Source organism: Kockovaella imperatae (genome assembly GCF_002102565.1).
Source record: "Kockovaella imperatae strain NRRL Y-17943 chromosome Unknown BD324scaffold_2, whole genome shotgun sequence".
NCBI lineage: Eukaryota > Fungi > Basidiomycota > Tremellomycetes > Tremellales > Cuniculitremaceae > Kockovaella > Kockovaella imperatae.
In genome coordinates this window covers 1,548,232-1,573,400 of record NW_019028942.1, presented here as the reverse complement: position 1 = coordinate 1,573,400, position 25,169 = coordinate 1,548,232, and the positions used below count along the sequence as shown (strand labels likewise).

The 25,169-nt window shown below is 52.1% G+C and overlaps 6 protein-coding genes across 6 annotated transcripts; 3 read left to right on the top strand and 3 right to left on the bottom strand.

The window, feature by feature from the left end:
- The first annotated feature begins 32 nt into the window (after positions 1–32).
- Positions 33–2,089, top strand: BD324DRAFT_616733 (hypothetical protein). Its single transcript, XM_022014854.1, has 9 exons — positions 33–116; positions 719–857; positions 910–1,012; positions 1,066–1,102; positions 1,153–1,265; positions 1,325–1,484; positions 1,537–1,645; positions 1,699–1,749; positions 1,811–2,089. The coding sequence occupies exons 1-9, from the start codon at positions 98–100 to the stop codon at positions 1,893–1,895; spliced, it is 816 nt and encodes a 271-aa protein (XP_021873979.1). The 5' UTR covers positions 33–97; the 3' UTR covers positions 1,896–2,089.
- A 196-nt stretch (positions 2,090–2,285) lies between these two features.
- Positions 2,286–5,699, bottom strand: BD324DRAFT_648793 (hypothetical protein; the record flags this gene model as incomplete). Its single annotated transcript, XM_022017885.1, has 3 exons — positions 2,286–2,932; positions 2,996–5,067; positions 5,116–5,699. 3 exons carry the CDS (start codon positions 5,697–5,699, stop codon positions 2,286–2,288), a joined length of 3,303 nt encoding a protein of 1,100 aa, XP_021873978.1.
- A 1,038-nt stretch (positions 5,700–6,737) lies between these two features.
- BD324DRAFT_575728 (hypothetical protein) lies at positions 6,738–12,000 on the top strand (the record flags this gene model as incomplete). The annotated part of the gene is made up of 15 exons (XM_022013141.1): positions 6,738–6,865; positions 6,953–7,010; positions 7,067–7,203; positions 7,258–7,333; positions 7,392–7,846; positions 7,899–8,161; positions 8,200–8,501; positions 8,554–8,711; positions 8,763–9,181; positions 9,229–9,596; positions 9,636–10,175; positions 10,224–10,532; positions 10,577–10,786; positions 10,827–11,467; positions 11,520–12,000. 15 exons carry the CDS (start codon positions 6,738–6,740, stop codon positions 11,998–12,000), a joined length of 4,545 nt encoding a protein of 1,514 aa, XP_021873977.1.
- Positions 12,001–12,763: 763 nt separating this feature from the next.
- BD324DRAFT_575897 (phospholipid transporter) lies at positions 12,764–14,846 on the top strand (the record flags this gene model as incomplete). Its single annotated transcript, XM_022013153.1, has 12 exons — positions 12,764–12,876; positions 12,939–12,951; positions 13,014–13,036; positions 13,097–13,265; positions 13,334–13,562; positions 13,630–13,933; positions 13,986–14,192; positions 14,245–14,286; positions 14,333–14,454; positions 14,508–14,587; positions 14,641–14,745; positions 14,802–14,846. 12 exons carry the CDS (start codon positions 12,764–12,766, stop codon positions 14,844–14,846), a joined length of 1,452 nt encoding a protein of 483 aa, XP_021873976.1.
- Positions 14,847–15,312: 466 nt separating this feature from the next.
- BD324DRAFT_607253 (hypothetical protein) lies at positions 15,313–17,949 on the bottom strand (the record flags this gene model as incomplete). Its single annotated transcript, XM_022014058.1, has 2 exons — positions 15,313–17,881; positions 17,942–17,949. The coding sequence occupies 2 exons, from the start codon at positions 17,947–17,949 to the stop codon at positions 15,313–15,315; spliced, it is 2,577 nt and encodes an 858-aa protein (XP_021873975.1).
- Positions 17,950–20,381: 2,432 nt separating this feature from the next.
- On the bottom strand, positions 20,382–24,892 carry BD324DRAFT_641123 (nucleoporin Nup120/160-domain-containing protein; the record flags this gene model as incomplete). Its single annotated transcript, XM_022017397.1, has 4 exons — positions 20,382–20,570; positions 20,618–21,659; positions 21,711–24,237; positions 24,280–24,892. The coding sequence occupies 4 exons, from the start codon at positions 24,890–24,892 to the stop codon at positions 20,382–20,384; spliced, it is 4,371 nt and encodes a 1,456-aa protein (XP_021873974.1).
- Between the last annotated feature and the right edge of the window lie 277 nt (positions 24,893–25,169).

The window sequence follows — 25,169 nt, the reverse complement described above, 5'->3', positions numbered from 1 at the left end:
CCCGCGCTTCATGGGGTCCTTGTTGGGCTCATCTCTACCTCAGAGCAACTCACCCAACACTGACCCCCAAAACTCCGACACGAAAGAACAGTTAACAATGTCGGACCCTAATGACGGTATGTCGCCTCTCTCAGTGTCCGTCTTCTTCAGTCGTCTCTCCGGTTTCAATCAGACCTATTACTACATCAATCCTCACCGAAAAGCGAAGACGGTATCGCGAGGATGCTCGTGGAGCGGTAATCCCGGTCATACCGCGTAGTCTTGTTCATCAACTTCCCATCTCCTAGTTATCGCATATCCTCGACATCGAGACCTGTCGAGTCCAGCGTACATATTTCGTCTGCGAATTTATCACGGGACGGGATCTTTCATATCTTCTTGCTTCGTGCGACACGACACCATGACCTCGGTCAATCCTTGTCTCAGCATCGCATGCACTACACCCACATAAACAGCACACGGCGAGATCGCGCGTCCTGCTAGCTACCACTCTCATTCGAAGAGACTCCGCACCTTTGCCCACTTCTGCTTCCAGCTTCCAGTGATCGCATGATTGTCCGCTTGTCGGCCTTGCCCGATTCCGTTTCGCATTCTCATCGAGCCCGTTTCCTTTTACTGCCCCTCTCTTCGGCTCTGACGACCCTTGTACGACATTTCGGACTGACAATACGCGTTTCTTTCCTCTTCTTTCTTTTTTTCGCTTTCTCTCTCATTACAGCATGGCGAACCGATGCACCTTCAGGAGGTGACGGCTACGGCTCCCCTCGACGCGAAGACACCAACGGTCGATCTCCTCGAAGAGACAGAGACAGATCTAGGTCTCCTGCAAGGAATGGAGATGCCGAGAGACCTACGAGGTGGGGTCAATGAGACTCTCTTTCCGAATCGTTATCTGACGGAGATCTTCAGAGAATCAGATGCTGCCAATACTGGTAGCAACTTGCACGTCAGTGGTCTCTCACGAAGTGTCGATGTTCCCATGCTTGAAAGCCTTTTCTCAAAGCACGGCAAAGTGAGCGTTATTTAACCAAGAAAGAGAAGGGCCGAACTTACTACTGTGTCCAGGTCGAATCTGCCTCGGTGATGCTTGACCCCCACACTCGTTCGTCTGCCTGCGCATCCCGCGGCAAACACGTCTCACACGCTTCACAGAGGAATCTCGAGGATTCGGATTCGTCAAAATGACGACTGCTGAAGAGGCCGAAGCTGCCATTGCAGCCCTGAACGGAATGAACTTTGAAGGCAAGAGCTTGACCATCGCTCATGTGAGTGGACGACTCTCCATCACCAGTATATGTCTCTTAACCCTTTCATTTCACTCTAGGCTCGACGAGGCAGAGCCCGTACCCCCACGCCTGGTCGATACCACGGTGTCAAGGTTGACATTGGACCTCGAGGAGGATACGGGTACCAAGACCGACCTTACCAGCCGAGGTCTTACGACTCGCGATACGCCGATCGAGGACCGCCCCCCAGGGACTACTGTGAGTGTATCCGAATGTCGGCTTCCCGCAATAGCTCACGCATATTTGGTAGACGACCGAAGGGACTATGACCGCCGAGACTATGGAGGCCGAAGAGACGACTACTATGATCGTCCTCGAGGCGATTACGGTCGCCGAGATGATTATGATCGACGTGACCGGTAAGCTGCACCACTTTCTCATACGGAATATCTACAGCTCACGTTGGAATCAGATACGACGACTACTCTCGAGGACCCCCTCCTCGTGCTGGAGGTGGCGATCCGTAAGTTTCTCCCGGACAAATTGCTGTGCACCCCTTCTTGACCATTTTTCATTGACCGCAGATACTACCGTAGTGAACGACCTGATGCCAGGCGTGATGATCGCGTTCCTCCCAGGGGAGGGTATGATGAGAGACCTAGGTACTAGAGGCAGGGCTACCAGGTCGACCGATGGGACTGGCACGGTCTTGAAGGAAAGAACCACTCGCTCAAGTATGATAGACACGTATGTCATGGTGTCATGCAACAATCTTCTTAGCATGGATGCAGTGCGTTTAGTGACATCTCACAAGGAGGCAGGAGCCCTGCTTGGTGCTGCGCCACACACTTCTACCAGACCAGTGTTACACGAGATTCTCATGCTAATGCAAACAAAAGGTGTGGATGAGGGCAAAACAGATGCCTGCGTCTCTAACTGACTGCTTGTCCCTACCACTCTTTAAGGATCATTTGTGTAAATGCGAATTAGAAAAGACAACCACGACGCCGTCTTTTCCCCAGACTTGGCGAAGGCCCCGTTACTCCCCGAACAAACGATCTATTTCCATCCCATGGCGACCCATCCTCTCTTTCCCGTCCAACCTCCTTCTCCTCTCAAGTATCGATGTTGACATACGACTTCTGCCGAAGGTCTATTCGCCAATTCCATGGCCAGACATTGCCTCACGAGATCGGCCGCATCTGCCAATCTTCCTCCTCCATCGGCTTCTAGTCCTTCTTCCTCATCGTTCGCACATCGTGTCGATAACGCCGCTTCGGCATTCGAACTGTTACTCAGACCTTGGAGAACTTCGTCCGGTAATTCACTGAACGGTGTCTCCCCCACCAGCAAGACGTATCCTACTACACCCAAAGCCCAAACATCCTGTTCTTTCCCACCGTACATTTCACCTCTGAGAATCTCTGGTGAAGCATAATGCAACGTTCCGGAAAACGTATCCCATCGCTTGCCAGGTCTCCAATGAGCTGCAGAACCAAAATCGATAAGTTGACATCGTCCATGACCGTCAAGAATGACATTTTCATCCTTGATATCTCGGTGAACGATCCCGTTCGAATGTAGGAAGCGGATGGCGTCCGCCAGCTGACCGATCAGAGATCGAATCTCAAACGGACTCAGACCATCTGGACTGTTCTCGACTCGATCGAAAAGGTCCAAACCAGTCCCAAAACGAGGCATAACCACTTGAAAATAAGAAGAAAAAAGATTAGATTAGCTCCCTGGCATCTCAGCCACGAGCCACTCACAGTAGTAAAACTCCTTGTCTTCAAAGAAATCGAGAAGCTTGGCAATGTTAGGGTGGCCACGTTCTGGTAAATGCTTGATCTCGCTCGCGATATGTCTCTGCGCCGGACTATAGACGCCGAAGGAGGAGGACGACTCCGACCCCGGCGACTCGGGCGTATTGGGCAAGCTGTCATCTAGGTCCGGATTCGGCGTCCTCATGGGCGTCGGAGGGTCCTTTCTCTCTCTCGTCGGATCCCAAGGATGAGGCCGTATAGGAGGGTTATACAGCAGATGACGGAGTTGATCCATGACATGAATTTCCACTGGAATAGGTCCCAAGACTTTATGCTTTTTCCAACAATCCGCCAATATACGCGCTTTGATGATATACTTGATGATGACTTCGTCTCCCACAGGCTCGCCCTTTGGTCCCTTGACCTTGGCACGCATGACGAGCCCATAAGCCCCCTTTCCCGCTTCTTTGAGGATCACATAGTCGTCGATGCCACGTCCACCTAGTCCACCGGCGGTCTCACTCGTGGGGGTACCACATTCGCTGGGTGCTCCAATGCTAGGTGCGAGGGAAATGTTCGAGTCGAGTCGGCTGAACGTCGGCGGGAAGAGACCCTTTGGTGTTGATGGGCCTAGGTTTGGACTTCGGAATGGAGAAAAGGACTGAAGATGTGGTGCGGGTGCAGGGACATGCCCAGCAGGTAAAGCAGTAGACGAAGGGACGGCGAAAGGCTGCACGACTCGACCCGCGACAAGAGAAATTCTGTGAGCGGTATCCCTCCGACGACTCGGTCGCGGAGAACCTGGTGGAGGCGATGGCGTGGATTGACCTGACCGAATGACGTTGGGCAGTCGCGGACGAGGCGAGACGAGACTCCTAGCATAATCTCTGATTGTCTCGAGATTGTGTGCTTGAGAATTGGGCGAAGGGGACTGAATGTTAGTGGTGGGGGCTAAAGACGACGGGGTGTCCACAAGTGGATTGCCGCTCGATTCACCATCACCAGAACCAGAGGATGATCGATTCATATCGGCCGTGAGGGGGTACGCATGGAGTGGAGACGGTCTCAACGGCTGAGAGGGTGACACATGACTTGACGAGAGACCATCTTGGGATGTAGTTTTAGCCAGACTATCTCTCGTACCGGTTGGACTCTCTGCCAAACTTCCAGAGGAACTCGGACGAGACCCAAGACTCCCCAGTCCGATCTCCTGGACGCCACCGTTCCGTCCAGAATCAGCACGACTATCGGAATCAGACATGCGATCCGCTTCGAGTTGACCATCCAAGTCCTTGAACAACTTTTCCCGCTCCCTCTCTCGCTTCGTCTTCGCTCTGGCGACTGTAGGCCGCTCGATCCCTCGGATAACCGTCAAAGAAGGTCGCTTGCCTATAGAATTGAATCGAATGGGACTCTCCTCATCAGTAGTGATGACAAGAGGTTGATCAGGGTCCACTTCCTCCATAGACGGATGCGTAGAGAGTGTGGTGTTGCCAGGAGTCTTTGGAGATAAGGGCACGGGCACTGTTGGCCTCTCTGGCGATGCTCCAGGATCCCGCTGGTGGTGTTTTTCCTCTCCGAGATAGTCTGCTGATAGTGTCCGTCTGAGCAACGAACCGTCCATTTTGAGACTGTTCCGCCGACTCAACTGTCCACTATCGCTGGAGTCATCCTCATCCCTCAGGTCGTCGTCTCCAATCTCCAACCGTCTGAGTTCCTTCAATTCCCTCCATTCCTGAGTTGTAGGAGTGAGGATGACCATGCTATGCGGGCGATTGTCAGGCACCAGAAGACCAGACGAATGCAGACTTTCTGGAAAGGTGGGAGGTAGATGAGAATGTAAGAATGTTTGATGAGGTGATAAGGCGCTGGTGACGGCCTGTTGAGACGAATGAGGAGGCAAGGCGTCAGTCATGGGTTGAAGATTGACAGAGCGACGGACAAAGATGGGAGATTGTTTAGGAGATGACTGAATGTCATTGGAAACTGAGCTGATGGATGGAGATCGAGCTGGAGAGGTAGCTCTGGACCCTGTACGAGATGCTGGACGGGAATGAATGTGGTGGTAGAATCGAGCACTAGCATGAATGATCAGTCAAAGGCTCAGATTGTGAAGGGAGACTCACCTGTTATCCCACATGGTTAACTCATCATCTGGTGCCGCTAGACTTTCGCTTGTAGCTCGCTTCCATTCTCGATGTCCATGCTCGCTCCCCAATACCTCTTCCTCGTCCTTTTCGTCGTCCGGCGTAGCGAGCTGACCTGCAGCAGATATCATACTGAGATCACCATAGCTCTTGCTCAATGTCATTCCCAAATCGCGAGATCCAGGATGTCCCCCGGACAAGGCTCGCATACGAGACATGAGGATCCCTGATCGATGTCGTCTAGGATTAGGAGGTGGAGGGATAGCACGAGATCCTGAGCCTGTCGATGGTCCAGCTTCCGTTTGAGGTGACTGGTCATCTTGGGACTGAGTGTTGGTGGGTATGGACACGGGTGTAGGTGGCTGAAATGCAATGCCGAGGTCATTATTGCCCGGTTCGAGTGACTGAGATTTGGCAGGTGTCGGAACATCCGCGGGAGCTGGGGCAGGTTCAGTCAGATCCAGTGTGGCTCCTAATCGAGGGGATGAGAGAGAAGGGAGGTGAGGTAGACTTTGCCTCGGCTCCCGGTGAAGGTTGTGAGAGCTTAAAGCGACGACCGGCATGGTTGACGAAGCAGAAGCAGGTGAATAACAACGTGCGCGCCAAGTTTGATCGTTTAAGGCAGATGAGAGACTGTTTGGGACCAAGCGACTGCGAGGAATATATGCCCACTGCCCTTGGGTATCGTAAAACAAGAGCTAGGCAGTGAGTTGTCGCTTGGTCGGTGTATGAATGAGGGATTTGAGGGAATCCAGACGAGGAGTGAAGTGATCAAATGTAAATCAGATGATCGCAGAGGTCGGCCTTGAATGCCCAATTATCAATTCGAAGGCTGAGAAGGGGTCCAGCTTCCAGCTGATCGCGATGCTTGCAAATGCTGATGACCTGTTGATATGATACGATGCCTTGCCTCGTCACAATCCCAGGACTCATGTAACTCCGATCGAAAAGAAACAAGCAGCAGCAACCAGCAAAAACGTATGTTTGATTTGAACCGACGCGGCTTTTCCCTTGGAAAACGACGATCGTCCGAGAGATCTCCCAGCGCAAATACTTGGTTAGTCCTGTGGTAGACGGTGAAAGGGTGGGGTCCAAAGGAGTGAATCGGTGCTCGCTTGGATTTCGTTGTGGAGACTATGGGATGAGGGATGGGGGGGAGTAGCAGAGAAGTGGCGACGCTGGTCTCGGTTCAAAGGATCGCTCTGATATGGAGAGAGAGAAGAGGTCGTTTTATTATGATTGATTATTCGGCTCGTTGGGAAACGCCGAAGGGGAGGAGTCGCGTGGTGTGGGTCCAAGATGGGATAGGAGGCCAGCAAGGGGTCAAGTTACACTGAGAGAGGTAGAATGGTGTAGGCCATGGGGGCCAGCTGCGAGCTCTGGTCGACTAATCCAGAGGTGGTCCTGAGAGATAAGAGCAGCTTCAGAAGGACCCGAGTGAATGAATGGAAATTTAAAGTACAACCAGAGGGAAAATCCAAAAATACCCAAAAATCGATCGACCATTCATTCATCCATCCATCCATTACGGCCGGACGACGACGGAGAAGAGCTGTTAGATTTTGTGCTTTGAGGAGGAAGTATCGGCGGCGGACAACTCGATGAGCACCAAAAAGGCCCTCAAGTCTATCAGAGGGTTGATCGAAAATGGAGACTATCAAGCTGCAGTTTATGAAGCCACCGAATGTCTAAAGGGGCTCAGTGGAAAGGACGAAGAAGCGGCAGGCATGTGAGTTGGCTGAAGGGGGGCTTCAGCCGCTCTATGCTCTGTGCTCCTTGGAGTATCAGTATAGACAGGATGCTCACAGTCCGATAGCCTCGTATTCCGTGGACTTGCCTTGACGCACCTCGATCGCAAAGATGAGGCTGAAAAGGTATGTTCGAAGCGGATCGTGATGCCGTCGGTAGATGTTGCTGACTCGCGCGCCAGTGCTATATACATGCCTATAAGCTCCAACCGGACAACAAGCTCGCAACCGTCGGGCTGAGGAAGCTGTATGAGAAAGAAAAGCAGTGGGACAAGGTGGCCAGATTTCTCGAAGTCATCGTCCAGCGAGCGTATGACGAGTGAGCGTCATCATCATACGAATATTATGGATCATGGCTGACTCGTACTTTCAGCGGCGATGCAGATGCATGCCTCGCAACACTTCAGGAACTCTTAGAGTTGAGACATCAGCATGGACCGGAGACTGATGTGAGTTGACCGTTGCCTATTCCATGCATGACTGACCATTTTTTTTGGTTCTGTGCAGCTCTACAATCTCCTTCATCTGTTTCTTCCTTCCTCGCCTCTCGTGCCTTTTCTTCAATCTCTGCCTCCTCCTGCAGGATCGTTCACCCCGTTTCCTATGCCGATATACCCACCCAAATCGTTCGCAGTCCTACCGACACTCCCCAAAACCCTTCCTCACGTCTCCCATCTCCTCTCATCACTACCTCTCCTGCTCAACCTCTTAATTCGTTCGCAAGGTTTGGTACATCAGACCGTTGAAGCTCAGGTCAAAGCTGGGAGAACGAGACTTGGAGCTGGACCAGAGAAAGAGGTGCGCAAAAATGTCGAAGGACAAGTATTGGGCGGCAAACTCGGCTCGGATTTGGTCACTCTGTTACGAGAAGTTGGAAGTCATGCTGGAGTCGAGGAGAGCGTTCGGAGAGATGTCGAGGTGAAGGAATTTGAATACTGGAGAAAGCTTGTGGGTTGTCTGTCGTAAGTCATGCGCAGCATTCCCGTCACTTCGTACTGAAGCCTTATTCTGTAGCGAGGATACCCCGGCAAAGGATGCAAAACCAAGCAAGGCCAAGGGCAAGTCTAGGCCAGCGCCTCTACCACCAGTATCAGGAGATGCTTTCGCTGTTCCACCGCTTTTCGCGCTGTCCGACGAGCCCGTTCAGCCGACTAAAGCGGAAGCTCTATCGAGAGCAGATGGACTAGCCAAGGGCTTTATTTTGCTGGCTGTGGCCAATCAGGGGGCGGAGGAAGCTTGGACCTGGGTCATAGAGGGCACTGATGAACCTAGCATCTGTGCGTCACAAATACGATGGTTCGCTGACTCTGTGAAGTCTACGATCTCGAGCTCCTGCATAAATTTGCCACTGCTTTCCCTGAATCTCCCATGACTGACTTTATCGATGACTATTGCCGATGGTTCAAACTTCCTTTACCACAATCGGAGGAAGAGGAGGGAGCTGCGAGCGAGACACCGGTGCCGGAACCAGAGACTCAGAAGAAGAGGAGATGGGGACGAGGAAAAAAGATCAATGCGCGAGAGAGGAGAAAGCTGCGTCGAGTTGCGCAGAGGGCAGGGACGCTGAACGAAGATGTCGATCAAGAAGAGCGAGACGAGTTGGTGGCATCTATGACGGTCAGTGCTCCTTGCATGTCCCCTCTACGCGTGTTACTGACAAGCTTTACAGAAGCTATTGGAGAAGCTTCAGCGGTCAGTATTTGTTCATCGAGTCATGGCTCGTATCTCGACGCAAGAGGAGGATTGGGCCAATGCCGTGGCGTTCGCAGAGAGAGCGAGGATCTTGCTGAAAGAGTCGGAAGCTGAGAGAGGCGTCAGCTTTTCAAAGTGAGTAACGATGAGATTTGGCAGCACATAGACTCACAGGTCCTTCTGCAGGGCACGCTTATCACTCGATACAAACCTTGGAGTCGCTCTTGTACCTTATTTCCCACCGAAACACCATTCTCGAGCCACGCGACTGCTGAACGGTGTTCTCAATGTCGAGCCGTCCAACGCCGAAGCTAGATTTGCGCGAGGTCAGATCTGCCAAACGGCTCTGAAATGGTCTCAGGCCCGAGAATATTTCCAGACAATCGTAGATGGTGGCGCGACGGATGCGGGTCAATTGGTCGCTGCGAAGGAAGAGGTCGCCTGGTGTCTTGTCAACGAGGGTCGACTGGAACAAGGTAGAACCGTCCTGGAAGAGGTCGTTGAACTACGAGATTCGCGATGGGAGGAGACCCACAAGGATGATGAGGCTTTCCCAAGAGCTCGGGCATGGTACCGTCTTGGACAGACAGAGTGGATGATAGGAGGTACGTCAAGTCTTCAGACTCCTTTTTTAAGCTTATCCACACACCAGACGACGAAAGTAGGTCTCATGCCGAGGACTGGTTCATGGCTTCGATTCGGGCGTTGCCAACTTTTGCGCCGGCGTACACATCACTCGGTGTCGCATACCTGGCGGCCACGCCTCCAGATGACGAGCGGGCACTCAAATGCTTTCAAAAGGCCTTTGAGCTCGACGCCACCGAAGTCGAAGCTGCTCAACGGCTCGCCAAGGGTTATGCGGACGATGATGAGTGGGCATTGGTCCGTTTGGTAGCCAATAGAGTCATGGAAGGTGAAGGCGGTGTCGAAGGAGTGAAGGGAGGCGATGTCACAGGTGCCAAAGGCCGACTTGCTCCAAGGAATGGTTGGGCTTGGAAAGCGTTAGGCTCGACGGAGATGGTGCGTTTCATGCTTTCTGCGCTTATTTGACCGTCGTAGCATTATCGTAATTACGCCAAAGCGGCTCAAGCATTTCAGATTGCTCTCAGAACTGATCCGGACGACTCAACAACGTGGATTCAGCTCGGCGAATCCTATGCCAAGTGCGGTCGACAGATGGCTGGTCTTAAAGCGCTAGAAAAGGCTCTGGAAATCGACCCATCGGCTTGGATCGCCTGGTACGATATTGGCGATATTCACGCTCAGCTCGGGTCGTTCGAAGTTGCCATTGAGGCATTTGAAAAGGTCACAGCATCGATGACTGGAGAGGTTGGTGTCATGGCTAAAATGTCGGAAGCGTATCTCTCGCTTGGGCGCGAAGCCCTATCAGCTGGGTATCGCGAGAGATCAAGACGAGCATTCCTTCACGCCATCGAGCTGGCATGCAATGTCCTTGAGACAAGATCCGGTCATCGTCCTTGGGCCTGGAAAGTCATCGGGGATGCTGCTTTCGAACTGGATCACATCGCTGAGGATGACTGTCAAGTCATGGAGAGAGTACTGGAGCTGCTGGTGGAAGACGATAACGATAAGAGGGCCGTCATCAGCGGCCTGCCAACACCCGAAAGCTTCCTCCAGGCTTCTCAGCCTTACCATCTCGCACGGTGGATATCAGTCTTCGCTTTCACCTATCGCGCATGGTTATTGAAGAACGAACCGAGAGTGGTGACTATGGCCTTGTACGACCTTGGAACAGCGCTTCACGCTCTGTCCCGCCATGTGAGCGTAGAGGACAAGAAGACATGTATCAAGACTGCCATCGGACATGTCCGAAACGCTCTCGATCGGGACGCGGGTGATGAACGATTGTGGAATGCTTTGGCGGTATTGTGCGAAGAAGGTGGAGAGGAAGTCGCTCAGCACGCTTTTGTCGTCTCGCTCGAGCTATACACCAAGGTGAGTATGATTTCTTCGGTGATATCATGCTCATTACCACGCAGGACCCAATTGTCTGGACGAATCTTGGTTATCTTTATTTCCGTCTCGCGGACGTCGATCTGGCTTCTCAGTGCTTCCTCAGGGCTCAAATCACGGATCCCGATTATGCTCGTGCTTGGTTGGGTCAGGGACTTATCGCGGTCCAGCAGGGAGACAAGCCACAAGCGCAGGCATTATTCGCGCATGCAGTCACGCTCTCAGCTGGTTCATTAGTCAGTATATAAAGCCTATCTGTGACTGATCATCTTACAGCTTGAAGCGGACCTCGCTTCAGCCTCGCTCGCATTTGAGCCCTTCTTGCGATCCACAAATCCGCCGCCATTGTCTATCCTCCATTCGACTGCGTTTGCGCTACGTCATTACGTCCATCAACGACCAGAAGACTCGTCTGCAAATAACCTCTTTGGTCTCGTCTGCGAGCGTCTGGGTCTCATTGACGAAAGTATGTCGGCTTTTGAGTCAGCGACCCGCATCCTCGAGCACGAATTCGAAGTCACAGAATCTCCAGAGGTGGAGCAAAAGTACCTCGTGGCACTGGTCAACCTAGGAAGGGTCAAATTGGTCTCACGTCAATATGAGTCTGCTCTGAAGAGCTATTCGGATGCGCTTGAACTGGCCACTTCACAACCCGCGTCGGGCTCGTGGATAGATGCCGAGCTGGTCAAGATACGTATCCAGTGCCTGGTGGGACAAGCCCTGAGCCATTCTTGGCTTGGCGATCCGGACCAATCTCTATCCGCATTCGAGCGTGCGATGAGCGAAGCAGAGACATGCTCTACAGAGGCAGGAGAAATCTCTTTGAAAGAGATTGTTGCTGTGCTGCTTGCCAGGACACTTTGGGGCCTAGGAGGTGAAGAGGCGAGGGAGGCGGCCAAATCGCATCTGTTGGAATGGTGAGTGTGATTTTGGTCTGTCAATGTTGCGGAATTGATCATTGTGTCTTAGCCTATCTTCTGAGACACCCGCCATATCAGTGGTCACAACGTTGCTGGCGATCGCGCTGGTATCGGCAGATGAAGATCTGATCGAAGCTTGCATCTCGGAGCTCTCGTCATTGACTTCAGACAGACTGAAAGCCGATGATCCCAAAGACACTGTAACGGATATTATGGTGTCTCATGGTCTCCTTCAAAGCGATATCGATGGCACCAAACAGCTTCTTGACAAGCGCATCCATCAAGACCCCTCGAGTCTCCAACCTCGCATCAGATTGGCCAAACTGCTCCTGTCCCTTGGTGAATTGGATCAGGTTCCTCTCCTGTTGGAGCCACTACCTGGCTACCTGGCTGTCGAATCCAGCGTCGATCAGAGTGAAATTTTACGATTGCTTGGTCTGTCGAAGATCAGGAACGGCGAAACGTCAGGCTCCATAAACGTGCAGAAGGCATCGTTCATAGCTCCTTGGGTGGAGCGTGTGATCGCGTGACGTGGAGGCGATGTTTAAAGCGGGACAACAGGCCTAAATACAGTGAAACGCAGTCATTCGGGCATGAGGTAGTGTACGAACGTGCCTGCTGGACCGTATTTACTTAGGAAGATAGGCACCCAGATCCATGGGAAATGGACGAACGTGTGTGATCTGCCCTTTTACGTCTACATTTTCTATTTCTGGAAGAGGATCCGTTTGACTGGGCTCGGCAATTGGCATGTGTGGCCCGGATCATGTCGTAACATTTGGGAATGCCATACCGGTTAGGTCGGGCGAGCAGAATCAGCAAGCCAGCGTTGAGATCGAGAAACGCGAGCGCGGTGAGAGAGAGCGCGGAGAGAAAGAGAGGGAGGGACAGCGCATATGGTCAGACGAGCTCAACGGCGCAGGTGATCCAGCATCTCTCTCTCGTCCCAAGTGGATTTTCTGCTTCTTTTGGTAAAGAGGTGGCAGCTTTTTGAAAAAAAAAAGAGTTCAGGTCCGGAAGAACAGCGTATGGCTGAGAGTGGGTGGGGTCTTTTTTCAAACCGTCGCTTGATGCGATAGACTTGGGTCAGGTCACCTGTGTGTCAGCCCCACACGATAGTATAAGAAGCAAGGGGGACCGGGTACGTAGCGCAATCCTGATTTCTTCTTCCTCTTCTCATCGAAAGTGAAGGGCATATACAATCGACCGTTGTCCACAAGGCTCTAGAGGAATAACCGCCTAGTGCCACTCTCGTCTCTCCCAAGCCTCTGCTCTAGCGCATTTCCCACCACCATGCGATTGCCTTGGAGTCGCAAGGAGGTCGATCTCGAGCCCACCACTGGTGACAATGCTGCTCAGGAAGTCACCGTTGTCGAGCGAAAGCTCGGCCTGGGCAAAGTCGGAACGTGAGTCGCGCGATCTCGTTCTGAGTGGATCATGTTGACCTGATTTTGCGTTGCGTTGGCAGTATCTTCGCATCGGTGAGCTCTTTGAGCATGATAGGCTCTTCCAGTCATTGTACTGACCTCGTCGTTGCGAAAAGGGCGCCTCCTTGTTTTCTGATGGGTGAGTCGGGGAGGGCAGTGGCATGTGTCGGGGCAAAGCTGATCGGATCCATGCTTTCAGATACGCCAACTCTGCCATCGGTCCGGCCAAGCTGATCCTGAAGACTTACCTGTACCCCGAGGCATTCAAGGGCAACAACAAGTCTCAGTTGCTTAGTTCCATGGCATTCGCTGGCATTATCTTTGGGCAGCTCACTTTCGGCTACATCAGTGACAAGATCGGACGCAAGGTGAATAAACTCCTACCCTCACATGCTGTAACAGGCGGGCGAATCAACTTGGAACTAATGATTCACAGTTCGGAATGCTGGCATGCACCATGATCGTCTTTGTTTTCTCTGCTCTTCAAGCTGGTGCAAAGGGAGCTGGCGGTACTCCCGAAGCTCTCATTGACGCACTTATCGCATACCGATTCCTTGTCGGTGTCGGCATCGGTGGAGAGTACCCAACTGGATCTGTCGCTGCTGCAGAGGGAACCGAAGACCCCCAAATCAGCAAAAAGTCGCAACAGAAGTTGTTTGTCTTGGGTGAGTTGGGCATAAGGCTCGAAGTGTGCGCTCGGGAAGAAGAATTAACGTCTTGTCTGTCGGTCAGCCACCAACACCATGCTCGATTTCGCTTTCACCATCTCTTATTTCGTCTGTCTGGTCTGCATATGGATTTTTGGTGAAGATCACTTGCGAGCTGTATGGCGAATCACACTTGGTGTCGGTATCGTCCCCCCTCTCTTCTTGCTTTGGTTCCGACTCCGAATGAAAGAGCCAGAGGCGTACGCTAGGAACAGCATGCAACACACCCGGATCCCATACTGGCTCATCATCAAGAGATATTGGGTCAAATTGCTTGCCGTCTCGATCACTTGGTTCATTTATGACTGGATCACTTATCCCTTTGGAATGTGAGTCCCATATAATCTGCGTGTTCGTGTTCTCGTTCACTCACGTGTTCAGCTATGCCTCAACTATCACCAATGAAGTCATTCCCAATGCCACACTTAAGCAGAACGTCGGATGGGGATGCCTCATCAACTTTTTCTACGTTCCCGGTACCTTGTTTGGGGCACTGATCGTCGACTACCTCGGGCCCAAATACTGCATGATCTTCGGATTGGTCATGCAAGCCATTTTCGGCTTCATACTTTCCGGAACTTTCACGAAGTAGGTAGAGTCGATCACTCAGATCTTGTCCAGTCGCTGACCAGGGCGACAGACTTGTCCCCAATCACATTGCTGGTTTCGCCATTCTCTACGGGTCAGTAGCTTTCTCGCATAAGGAGAACCTCCTAACCCCTTTACAGACTCTTCCTCAGTTGGGGAGAGGTCGGACCTGGAAACAACCTTGGTCTACTCGCCAGTAAGGCAATCGGACCCACTGCTGCTCGAGGTCAACTCTACGGAATCGCCGCTGCGATCGGCAAAGGTGAAGTTTCTGGGTCGTGTACTCATTACTCGCCTTGCTGACCCTGTGAACAGTTGGAGGTTTCATCGGCACTTACACCTTCCAAAACATCATTAACGACTTTGCTGAGAAGAAGGGCACCATTTCCGTGACTGTGAGGGTCTTCGAATGTCTTTGGAGCTGTTCGGCTGAATCACTCACCTCCAGGGTCCCTTCTGGATCGGATCCGGACTCGCTATCGTCTCTGCCTTGATTACCTTCTTCTTCATCCCGAATATTAGAGTGGACGCAATGAAGGATGAGGACGTTGAGGTGAGCCTCATCATCATTCCAGTGCCTGGGACACGTAGACTGACTCAATGCTTCAGTTCCGAGAGTATCTAGAGAGGAATGGCTTCGACACCTCTAAGTAAGTCGTCTTCATGGAGGGCATCGTATTGTCAGACGACCATTGACCACTAAATCAGAATGGGAACTGGACACGCAATCCCTGGCTCTCAGTTTGAGGGTGTTGTCGAAAGGGGCTACGATGGGGAAGATGTCAAGACCGACAAGAACCTTTAGTAGGGCTCTTAGGCTAGATCAGTCATGTCCTTGCTCTCCTTGCAGTGATTCCTTGTGGTTAATTTTGGGGCTTCATGGGAGAGAGCCGCTGCAGCGGGGTCTAGTTGACTGTCTAATGTATTCCCTCAACAACACCGGTCAGCTACGTACCAGCATCAAAAAATTAGTAACAGTATGGAAACGTCTCAGCTGCGCTGTATGCCAACTGGCCGATGCCCTTGCTAGCACGAATTGGATTCATGATACAAGATTTAAGCTACAATTAGATCTGAGTGTCCTGTCTTCATCCGTGTATGCTGTACTATAAAATTGTGATTACCACTTGAACAACCTCCCAAAATGAGAACTCGAATTAGACCGCGTTGGCCCCTGCTTGCCTTGATCAACAGACAAAGTCGGACTGCTGGCATCTCCCCTTTTGCCCAGAGCTCCCGTACCGCTCCGTTTGAATATCGGCCGTGGGGACGCAACTAAGGGGGGTATATGTGTAAGACTCGAAGATCGCTTGCGCATGGGATTTCCATCTCCAGCGCCAATGTCTGCCGGTTGCAATGTGTAGACATTGTTGTTCTGGAAATGTTCCATGGCTCCACGTCGTTTTGATTGATGATAGATGTCCGCGCGGAGTCCAGCATCTTCAGCATCAAAGTTGATGATCGGAACGGGCTTCCGTGTGACTCCACCAGTTTTGAGGATCGATTTGACGGGGGCTCTCGGCGAAGCGGTTTCGGCGAATCGACGAGAAGAGGGAGAAGCTGTTGCCGCCTTGGGAGAATCCTGCTGTGGAGACGAAAGTCTCGAAGACGCGGATCGACGAGGCAAAGCACGATGATCCATGTACTCTGGGTGTCCGATCGGCCGAGGTCGATCAAGAATATTCTTTCTCTGCGAGTCCATTTTTGGCGTGTTCTCGCTACTGGTCTCCATGGGATCGATCGATTGCTCCTCGGGTGTTATCATGCTTTGACCGAGGAAGCTATTGAGAGCATTGAACTTGGGCCGAGCCATCGGTGTGATCACCTCGTCGGAGGGTGGTGTAGACATCAACCAAGCCGTATCGTTCCTTTCTGGCATAGCTATTGTGAAAGAAGGTCCAAGACGTTTGCCGTCCAGCTTCAGTGGAATAGCAGGAACGGGAGGGATTCCCGTTTCGACTTGAATCTCAGTTGCCAAGTATCCATACTCGCCGACGCTGACGACACTGGATTTGCGACTGGATGCCAGGCTGGCTCTGCGATCCGTGCTGGATTTACGACTGGACCCGGTACTATTCTTTCGCGAAACGACCACGGCTAGCTGGCCGTTACCGGTCGAGGCTTTCCTTGGGAATCGTTGGCCGAGAAGAGTCTCCTGTCCAGGTAAAGAGCCGGCTAAACTCGCTCGTCGATCTAATGATTCGCGACGCAGATCGATGCTGGACGACTTGCGCCGTCTTACTGGCCAGCCAACCGGAAGGGGGGTGTTGGATATCCGCCTGGGGGAAATATTGGTGGTTGGCACAGGTGTCCGGGACTCCCGTTCGAGATTCGAGGCCTGGAAGTCGGTCGAGAACCTCCTCTGCTCGTTCATCCCCGCATATGCCTTCAAACTTGGCCGTCTGGATTCGGGCGCGCTGACATCGGAGACAATAGAGGCGATACTGTCCCGTCTCAGCGACGCCCTTAATGGTGTAGCTCCTATTGGTTCGGGTCGAGCCACAGGGAATGCACCGGCAGCATGGAGTGCCAGTGCATGAGCATAAGGCCTGTCCCTGTCTGCGGATCCAAAAAAGGGCGCCGAAACTGAACGACTGAGAGTCTTTGGCCTCGAGGTTCCGACCGGAGCCTGTGGTAATCGTGGAGGAAATTGATATTCGCCAGCTGTCGCATTACGCTGCAGCATCGGCCTGTTCCGTTCCCTCCACATTGTGGCTGGCTGAGGAGGAGCTGGGGGTGTCAGAATGGCGGCCCTGGCAGCTTCAGGGTGTAGCATTCGAGGAGGAATAGCGGGTGAAAGGTGTTCAGAGAAGGCCGATTGACTGGTTTGACTGGTAGAGGGGGGTTCGTTGTGGTTGACGATGGCAACAGAGGCCAGAGGATAGTTGGAGATCAGTCCCTGGACTGGAGGCATATCGGGAGTAGGTGCGTAAGATTCTGTCATGATCTCCGAGTCGGTCATGGAGGAAATACTGCTGGCTGACCATTGAGACTGAAGCCGATCTCTAGCGTGGAACGTGTCACCATAGACGTCTGCTCCTTGAGTGACTTCGACGACTTCTGAGAATCGCCGACTGAGCTGACTGATCGCAGCAATGTTCCTCATTCGCGCCTCCTCCATAGGGTCCAAGACGCTGCTGTTGGTCGAGACTGCGCTCGAACGACGGCGTGGCATAGATGAGGGCGTAAGGGATCTGGTCGAGCTTCGCCGTCTCATATCTTGAAAATCCAGGACTGAGGGAGTTGAAGACCGTCGTTGCTGCATGAGGGCGGTCTTGAGCAAAGATTCACGAGGACCAGAAATGGAGCCTCTAGGGGAGGAGTTGGAAATGATGGATAACTTGCGAGTCGGAGATCCTTTCGGACTCGGTGAACAACCCCGATTATCTGACCACTCTGTGTCGGCCGGACTGGCAAAGTCAAACCCAGGTTGCTCGCTCTCCCGTAATAATTGCTCATAATCCTCCTCATCTCGTTCCTCCACTTCATCTTCATAGTCTATGGCTTGATTGCCAAGTCTCAGGTGCAGGGCACTGACGGATGGCACTGTGGGGGACTCGGCAGAATAGAGCGAGTCCGGAGAATTGGAGGACTCGGAGCTACTGTCCAATGGAGGGTATCGGTTGTGAACCATAGCGAGAGGATCCATCGGTCCTGGTGAGTAGCCAAAAGGCTGGAGAGGCAATGTCCTGAATCAGAGCACAAAGATTCAATGTCGGACCTCAAACACCACACGAGTTGAAACTCACCTGGACATGGGGACGCTGCAAACAAATAATGATTTCTCTGATGTTGAACGACAGGCGAGTGGGATGATGACGAGTCAAACAAGGTTTGCCAGTCGATAAAATGAACAAGGGGAGAATGCTGCAGCTGGATAAACTGGGGAAGCGAAGTTTATTGCTTTGATTAAATCAAGTCTGTTGCGAGGCTGACTGGTCACCGTGGTCGGACCGGACGATATCAAAGGCTACAGATCCCGGTTGCCCGTCACCCCTTTTGCTTGGACAAGGCATACGTATTGCATCTACACCCCCGTCTATCTTTTCCGAGAGCTGCAAACTGTACATGTGGCTGCTTGGGGGCGCTTGCCAGGATGGTGCGACCGTATGTCAATGGGCGAGCACACCCATAAAAAACCCTCGTCGGAATTGATTCTTCTCATCGTGGCACATAACCGTTCCAGGTATTAATTTCGACCCTTGGCCGCTCTGCTGCCGAGCCAGACATGGAATTACATGCGCCTCTACCATCATGGTAGGTAGGAATGAATATTCTTGTGACAGATGGCTGGATGTTCAGGACGATCAAAGAAGGGCGAATATGGAAATCTGATAGAGATAATGCAAGATGGCTGACCGAACAGTTTTCCCTCCAAAAATTCTTGATAAGAGATCTTCAGGCACGACACAAAGGAAAGGGGGGTGAGGGGGGGAGGGGCAAACATAAACAGATTGGCAATTCCTTTGAATTGTGGCGGCGTGGCACTTGTTTTGTTACTCTCTTTTTTTTGGGATCACACAGACAATTGGCCCTCGACAACACATACACAACACTGCTGACATGCCTCAGAACGCGTCAAGAGATTTTGCCCGTTGGCAATCTCATTTGAAAACAAGATCGTGAGAGTACGGGGAAGGATCGACGCTTCGTACGTTGGACGATTTCTCCACAGATCTCAACGCCAGGGCAATTATCATTCATCTCGGTCACCAGATTCCTGGTACCCGCCCTTGGGGTCTCTCTCTCGGCATCTGCTCCAGGGTCTCCTTAGCGTCGATCATCACGTCGTAGTCCTGATCATACAGCATCATGCAGATCGACAATTTCCCTATGCAGGATATCCAATACCTTTGCGATCGATCTTCCCATATGATACACAGGGAGACAGACACCCGTAGTCCAATCAAGAATAACCGAATCACAAAGATGCCCGTGCCCAGCCAGCCACTTCTCGGAACCATACCTCGAACCCGAGTTGTGACCTCGGTCAATTCCTCAGACATCACTAGCCCAGATTAAGAATTCCGCCGTCAGCGAGGTTTCTCCGTCGCGAGATTTTTGGGCTTGTAGCTTTTTAGCATGCCGCAAACCCTGCCGACAAAGCCAGCGTCTCAACGATTCGCGTCCACGACTTGGATTCCTCAAAGTGGTGGAAGCGAAAGAAAAGAAAAGAAAAGCCTCCAAGAGAGCGCCTCTTGGGTTGATTTTTTTTTCCCGTCCCCTTTGCCTTCTTCTTTCACTGGATTCATCGTCTATTTCTGCCGTGCCTTCTGTGCCTACTTGGCCATTACGCATGCCGGATGAACATTCCTTACCAAGCCTCTGCGTCATTGTGCACAAGTCGCTTGTTGGTTAGATCGTTCTATCACCGTATTCCGTCGACTATTCGAGGCGTTTCCCATGGGTGGCGGCCATGAGAAACGGCCCATGGCCTCTGGTGGGGCTTCTTGAGGCTCCTATTAGTCCGCTCTCAGTAACAGACCGTTTTCCCACCGGGCCGTAAGGATATTCGTCCGAAACTTCCGACTGGGTGCACATGTTGAGATATGTGCTATATACCCGTTCAGATGGCTAGACACCAGATATATCTGAGCGACGAACGTCAGTGGCGAAAGAACACAATCAATCAGGCTGTTCGATGAATGGCGAAAGGAAACTAATCGTTCCCGATTCAGATAAACCGCGTTCGAGCTGGTGGAACCGATTACCCTAACTACATCTGAGGCTAGTCCTCAGCGGATGAGAGTGTGTCGCGAAGAGGTGACTTTCAGTAGTCGCTCGTGTCGAGCAGAAATTCCCCGAGGCTCTTAAGCCTCGAGCCTAATTTGTGCCACGGTCCATACAGCAGCTACGACAGCCATCAGGGTGCGAAACAGGTCCTGTGGCGTGAGATGGTATGTGGAAAACTTGACCGCTTGGATTCTCTGTCCCCTTCTTTCGCCACCCAGTAGGGCCGCGCAGCCTCAAGCCATCCAGAAAGCCGAGTTACTGCGAGGCTACGCCCAAAATCACACTAGGTCCCGAGGACGAGACGATCCACACGCCTAGTATGGCGACGCGCCAGGCAGTGAGGAATCGGAATCGACGCAGTCGACTCACTAACCTAACTGCCAGCGAGAGCACGGATAGCTTGCAATGGGATGCTCAAAGCCGATTGTCATCGCTGCATGTCGTCCATCAATTGTCTCATTTCACCTTCTTCAGTCCTGCTACACGTGATTTAAGCGCTGCACGCAATCTTTGCGACTTCTCCTGCACCCTCGCATCATCCTTTCCAGAGCTCTCCGACGCAGCGGCGATGACCCGATCGAACAAGTTAAATGGTGTGTAGGCGACACCGGCCCGTTTCCCAGGTAACAATTCCGGCGCATCCATCTATGTGATGATTAGTTTGGTATGAATGTTTAAAGGGATCGCCTTACGCTTGCTAGATGCTGCATCGACCAATCAATCGCTTCTTCGATCCAGCCCCACTTGACAGCCTTTCCTATCCATCCTTCTGCATTCCGATTCATTTCCCAATCTACGAGCCAGACGGGCATCTGCCAGCCATTCCGCTTGTCCAGATTCATCTCAAAGAAAGTCTCGGCCACCGCTTCTCGGTACTTCCACTGAGACTTTGTCGAGTCGTATCGGGTCAGTGCGACTTGGAGATACCGTAACGCCAAAGCTGGGGCTGGACCTCGGAGACGAGAAGTGATGGGTGACGAGAACAGGAAAGCGATGGATCTAGCTTCGACGCCGCCTGAGAGAGTCGATGACCGGGACAGCTGAACACAACGAGATGCCAGAGCCACAAAGACGTCGGTCATATCTACTTCGAGTGATGCCGCTGAGGAAAGCGCAAGATCGAACATGGCGTGTTGAACAAGTAAGCCAACGAGCTCGCTTGGGCCGATTGTAATATGCCCATCAGCAAAGATGTCGTCGACTATATTGGCCAGATGGAGCTTGGCGAGAACGGCCGAATACTCGGCCTTGATATCCGCTAGCGTGATCAGTTCCATCCGATGCTTGTCTTTGCCCATGGCAGATTCCGGGATGTACGATGTCACCCGACGTCGCTTCGCTTCCCGCTTGGGAGCTGTACGTGGGGCAGGTATAGCGATCCAAGCCTGTGTCTTGTCGACCATTGACATGCAGTTTATGGATGCGAGATATGATCTCGCTTGCATGACGGCGAGATCGGAGAGAGGACTGGAGCTCTTCCCAGGATCCGTGTCGAGTCGTCTTGCTTGAAGGTACATGATCTCTCCAGCACTGCGATAGTCTCCTCGTGACACATGCCAGGAGTACAAGACTTTGTAGTAATTCGGATATCGAACCGGATCCGAGTGACGAGCTTTGAAGCGGATAAGCTTTTCCACCTCCTGTTGGAGTCCAACAAAGCCGAGTGCGTTGAGTCGACCGATCTCATTGGCTTCGCACATATGTGAGATGAGTTGACCGAGAAAATCCTTCCGCCTTATTGATCTCGTATCAGTCATGAACCCATGAATGGCTATAAAGACTCACAGGTCCATGTTGGAAGCGCCATTCAGAACCACATACGCGTCTTCGTACGCCTTGAGTGACAAATTAGCCAGGAAGACCTTTGTTCGGATGTCTTTGAGGTCATCTTCGCCTGTCGAGTTCAAAGCCATTTCACCAAAGGTGACAACAAAGTCATCCAAACCATGCTCTTCGAACAGCGAAGTGACATGTCGATAGAAGCTGGTCAGGCGGTCTTCATTTTCGGCCGGCGGAAGTATATTCGCGAGCGCCTCGGTATCAACATCGACAGAGGCTAGCCGCAAAAGTCTCGACGCCTCTTGACTGTCTCCGAGTTCCAGACACGCTCTGCCCTTGACATACGCCATGCCAGCTGAGAGTGGGTATAGATCGGTGAATGCTCGGGCAGCCGTAGGTTGATTATCGATAAGTATAAGATACCCCAATTTCACATCTCCCGGACGTGATTCGTTGTCCGTCATATCCGGTGAGATCACATGCAAGCTTGAGAGGAATGAAGAAGCCCCATCCGCAATAAGGTCGACGACCTCGTCTTGAACAGTCTGAGGCTTCTGGTGGGCCAAGAGAGAGTGGATGACAGAATAGTCGACTTCAAAGCCATCTGTATCTGTCGTGGAGCGTTCGTCACCCACTTGAAGACCCCCGAAACCATCTGTCAGCATGTCACCGGAATTTGGCTTGCGTTTCGCTTGTAGTCCATCTCTGGCGTACTGCCGAGCTTCTTCAGCTGTCTGCTCCGACAGCCAGCTTAGCGCTCGATATCGGTGATACAGCGCTAGTGAGCGAGCAAGGATGGCAATTATGCTTTCGCCTTCCTGGGTGTCTGGAGTCAAGTCTGACTCGACAAGATGAAATATGGCGACCAAGACTAAGTACCTAACAAGAGTGTAGCGGACATCGATGACAGAGATGATCGTCGAAGTGATGATGGAGTTACCGAGACCAGCGAAAGCCAGATTATCTTGGGATGAGCCGATTGCTGAAGCGGAGAGGTCGGTAAGGATGTCGAGCAGCGAGACCAGACCTTGCTCCAAGTCGTCACATTCTGACAGCACGCGCCGGGTGTTTGTGCGTTCCTCTTCTGTCAAACATGCATCCAAGAACTCGTCCCAGAGATCGTCTGCAATTTGTTCGACAGGAGATTGCAAAGAGGAGCTGAGGATCAAGTCAAGTTGAGCGAAAAATGCATCCAGACAGTTGGATAGCCCGTCTTCAGTCGGTAAATCAGCCAGTGTTGATAGTAGCTGCTCGCCTGCCGCTGCGACCACCAAGGTGTGAGTTCGGGATGTGGAGGCGTCAATAAGGGGATAGACCGCTAAGGCCGATTCAGACAGCTCTGACAAGACCTCGTCGTCCGAGGCGAACTTGGCGATCAATTCTGCAGTGTCCATGCTGATGGGCACCAACACACTCTCGCGGCATATGACTATCTGTTGATCGTCCACGACGGCATTGCCGACGGGCCATCGAGCGTGCTTGTCGAGCTCTCTGACTCGGGACCAGACACCGAGCCATTCGAGCTTTGTATCTCGTCGAAAGATGTCGACGGCAGGTGCTCCCGTCTGAGGGTGGGTGTCCATAGCTATCGTGCAGCCTACAATAGCTGCCATTTTGCGAGAGAGACAAGAGTATGAGTTATTTAGCTGAGGCCAGTCTTGATACTCTGAAAGTCTGGCGCAGTACTCCTCTAGAGCGGTAGACAAGGACAAGCTCGAGAAACGACCGGGATAAAAGAGGTGCCGGATGAAGGTTTCGGGTATGTCTGGATGCTCCAGAGGCAGAGTTGGATCGGGTGGGTCCAAACTGAGTATATTGTCAAAGTATGCCGCATCCATGTTGTCGGTATCAGGATGAGGTGACGCAGTCTGCCATTCATACAGCAAATATGGCGGATCAGACGGTTCGGCATAAGTGGTGAATTGGAAAAGATCATCCATGGTAATGGACTCGCAGATGATACTGCCCTTGATGTCCCAAGTGGTCCATAAGGTCCAACCGGTGTCCAAGTCTTTGACTGCAGATGGCGGCACAATGTCAAAGTTTCTCAACGTCCCACCCGTCGTGTTGTGTGAGCTGATCCTCTCACCCACGATGAAGAAGTCGTTACTTGACCTAGATACACGGTACACTGCAAACGTTCCTGCAGACGTTGAGCTCCCGGGCGAGCCGACAAAGACGACGATGACATGTGAGTACGGAGAAGATGCGTTCGGCGTTTCGATGATGCGAATGAGGTTCACTTCTGAAGCGTCTTGAATGATCTGAGAGGTCGAGGCGCCGGTCTGACCAGCAAGGATTACTTGTTTGCTCGTACTGATTGCACTTTGCACGTCAATTGTTTTCACGAGCGCACCAGTGTCGAGGCTCCAGACTCGAAGCTTCCCATCTCGTGAAAGGGCGTAAAAGGTTGATTCTACTTCGCCGTCATACTGCGCAAAGGAAAGAACCTGATCGTCAGATGAAGCGGAGGAGAAGAGAGAAGGCAGGCGGAATCTAGAAGAAACGCGATGGTGGGTGGCGGTCCAGGTGTCTGCAGACAGGTGTCATTGATGATTACGAGGTTGCAACTTACTAAGGGACCGAATGACACGTATGATGCCGCCATCTGCTCCACCCAGAACAACCGTCTCAGAATCGACTATTGCTACAGGGCATACACCTCCGGCCTGGCTGATCACGTCCTCCGGGACATCAAACTCCTCGCACCATTCGACTCCTCCAGTCGTCATGAAGATGAATCGCGCTCCTCGTTCCGACTTGAAGCGACCCAAAGGGAAAGACAATCGATATACGGTGTTGCTTTCGGAAACGACAATAATGTAGACCTTGCGATCAGCATTCGAGAGGATGATGGTGCCTTCGCTGAGAGCTCGAAGAGGCTCAGGGAATAGTATCTGCAGGGTGTCCGTCCCACTCTCGTCTCTGACCTGACTCTTCAACTTGACGATGTCGAACGGCCGCAATTCGAGCCGATGACCATTGTGGATGACCCTGGCTAAGACGTTGAGATCCGGATTGTAGGATGTCGAAAGTGCGTGAGCTGGATGCAGCGGTTGATCCGTCTCTTCTCGTCCGGGAAACGATCGTCGAGTCGTGATACGTAGCTCTGGTATGGAGAGTGGTAGAGAGGGGGGCGGAGGTAGGTGTGCAGCTACGAGCTGGTGGGAGACATAAGTCGAGGGCATGTTGACAGGATGTTCCGACACGGGTTGTCTAGAAATCCTCAAGGAAGTGTCGTGTCTGTCATTTACGAGATAGTATGTGAGTCCTGCATCCAGAGCCTGTGAGTAGCAATCTATAAGAGCGCCAGATCCCAGCGAAGCTGACTATGCTGAGAGAAGGAACGATGGCGAAACGTCGAGATGATATCTTGACACACGCCTTGGTCAGACTTAAATTTCACTCAGCACCGAACACAAAAATGTGCATTCGCAACTTATTATAACTCACTCACTCTTCACC

Excerpts from the sequence above, each read along its gene's own strand:
- BD324DRAFT_616733 (XM_022014854.1), top strand. Across the intron at positions 858-909 it reads GATGCCGAGAGACCTACGAG|AGAATCAGATGCTGCCAATA; the intron begins GTGGGGTCAATG and ends GGAGATCTTCAG. Across the intron at positions 1,103-1,152 it reads GATGCTTGACCCCCACACTC|AGGAATCTCGAGGATTCGGA; the intron begins GTTCGTCTGCCT and ends CACGCTTCACAG.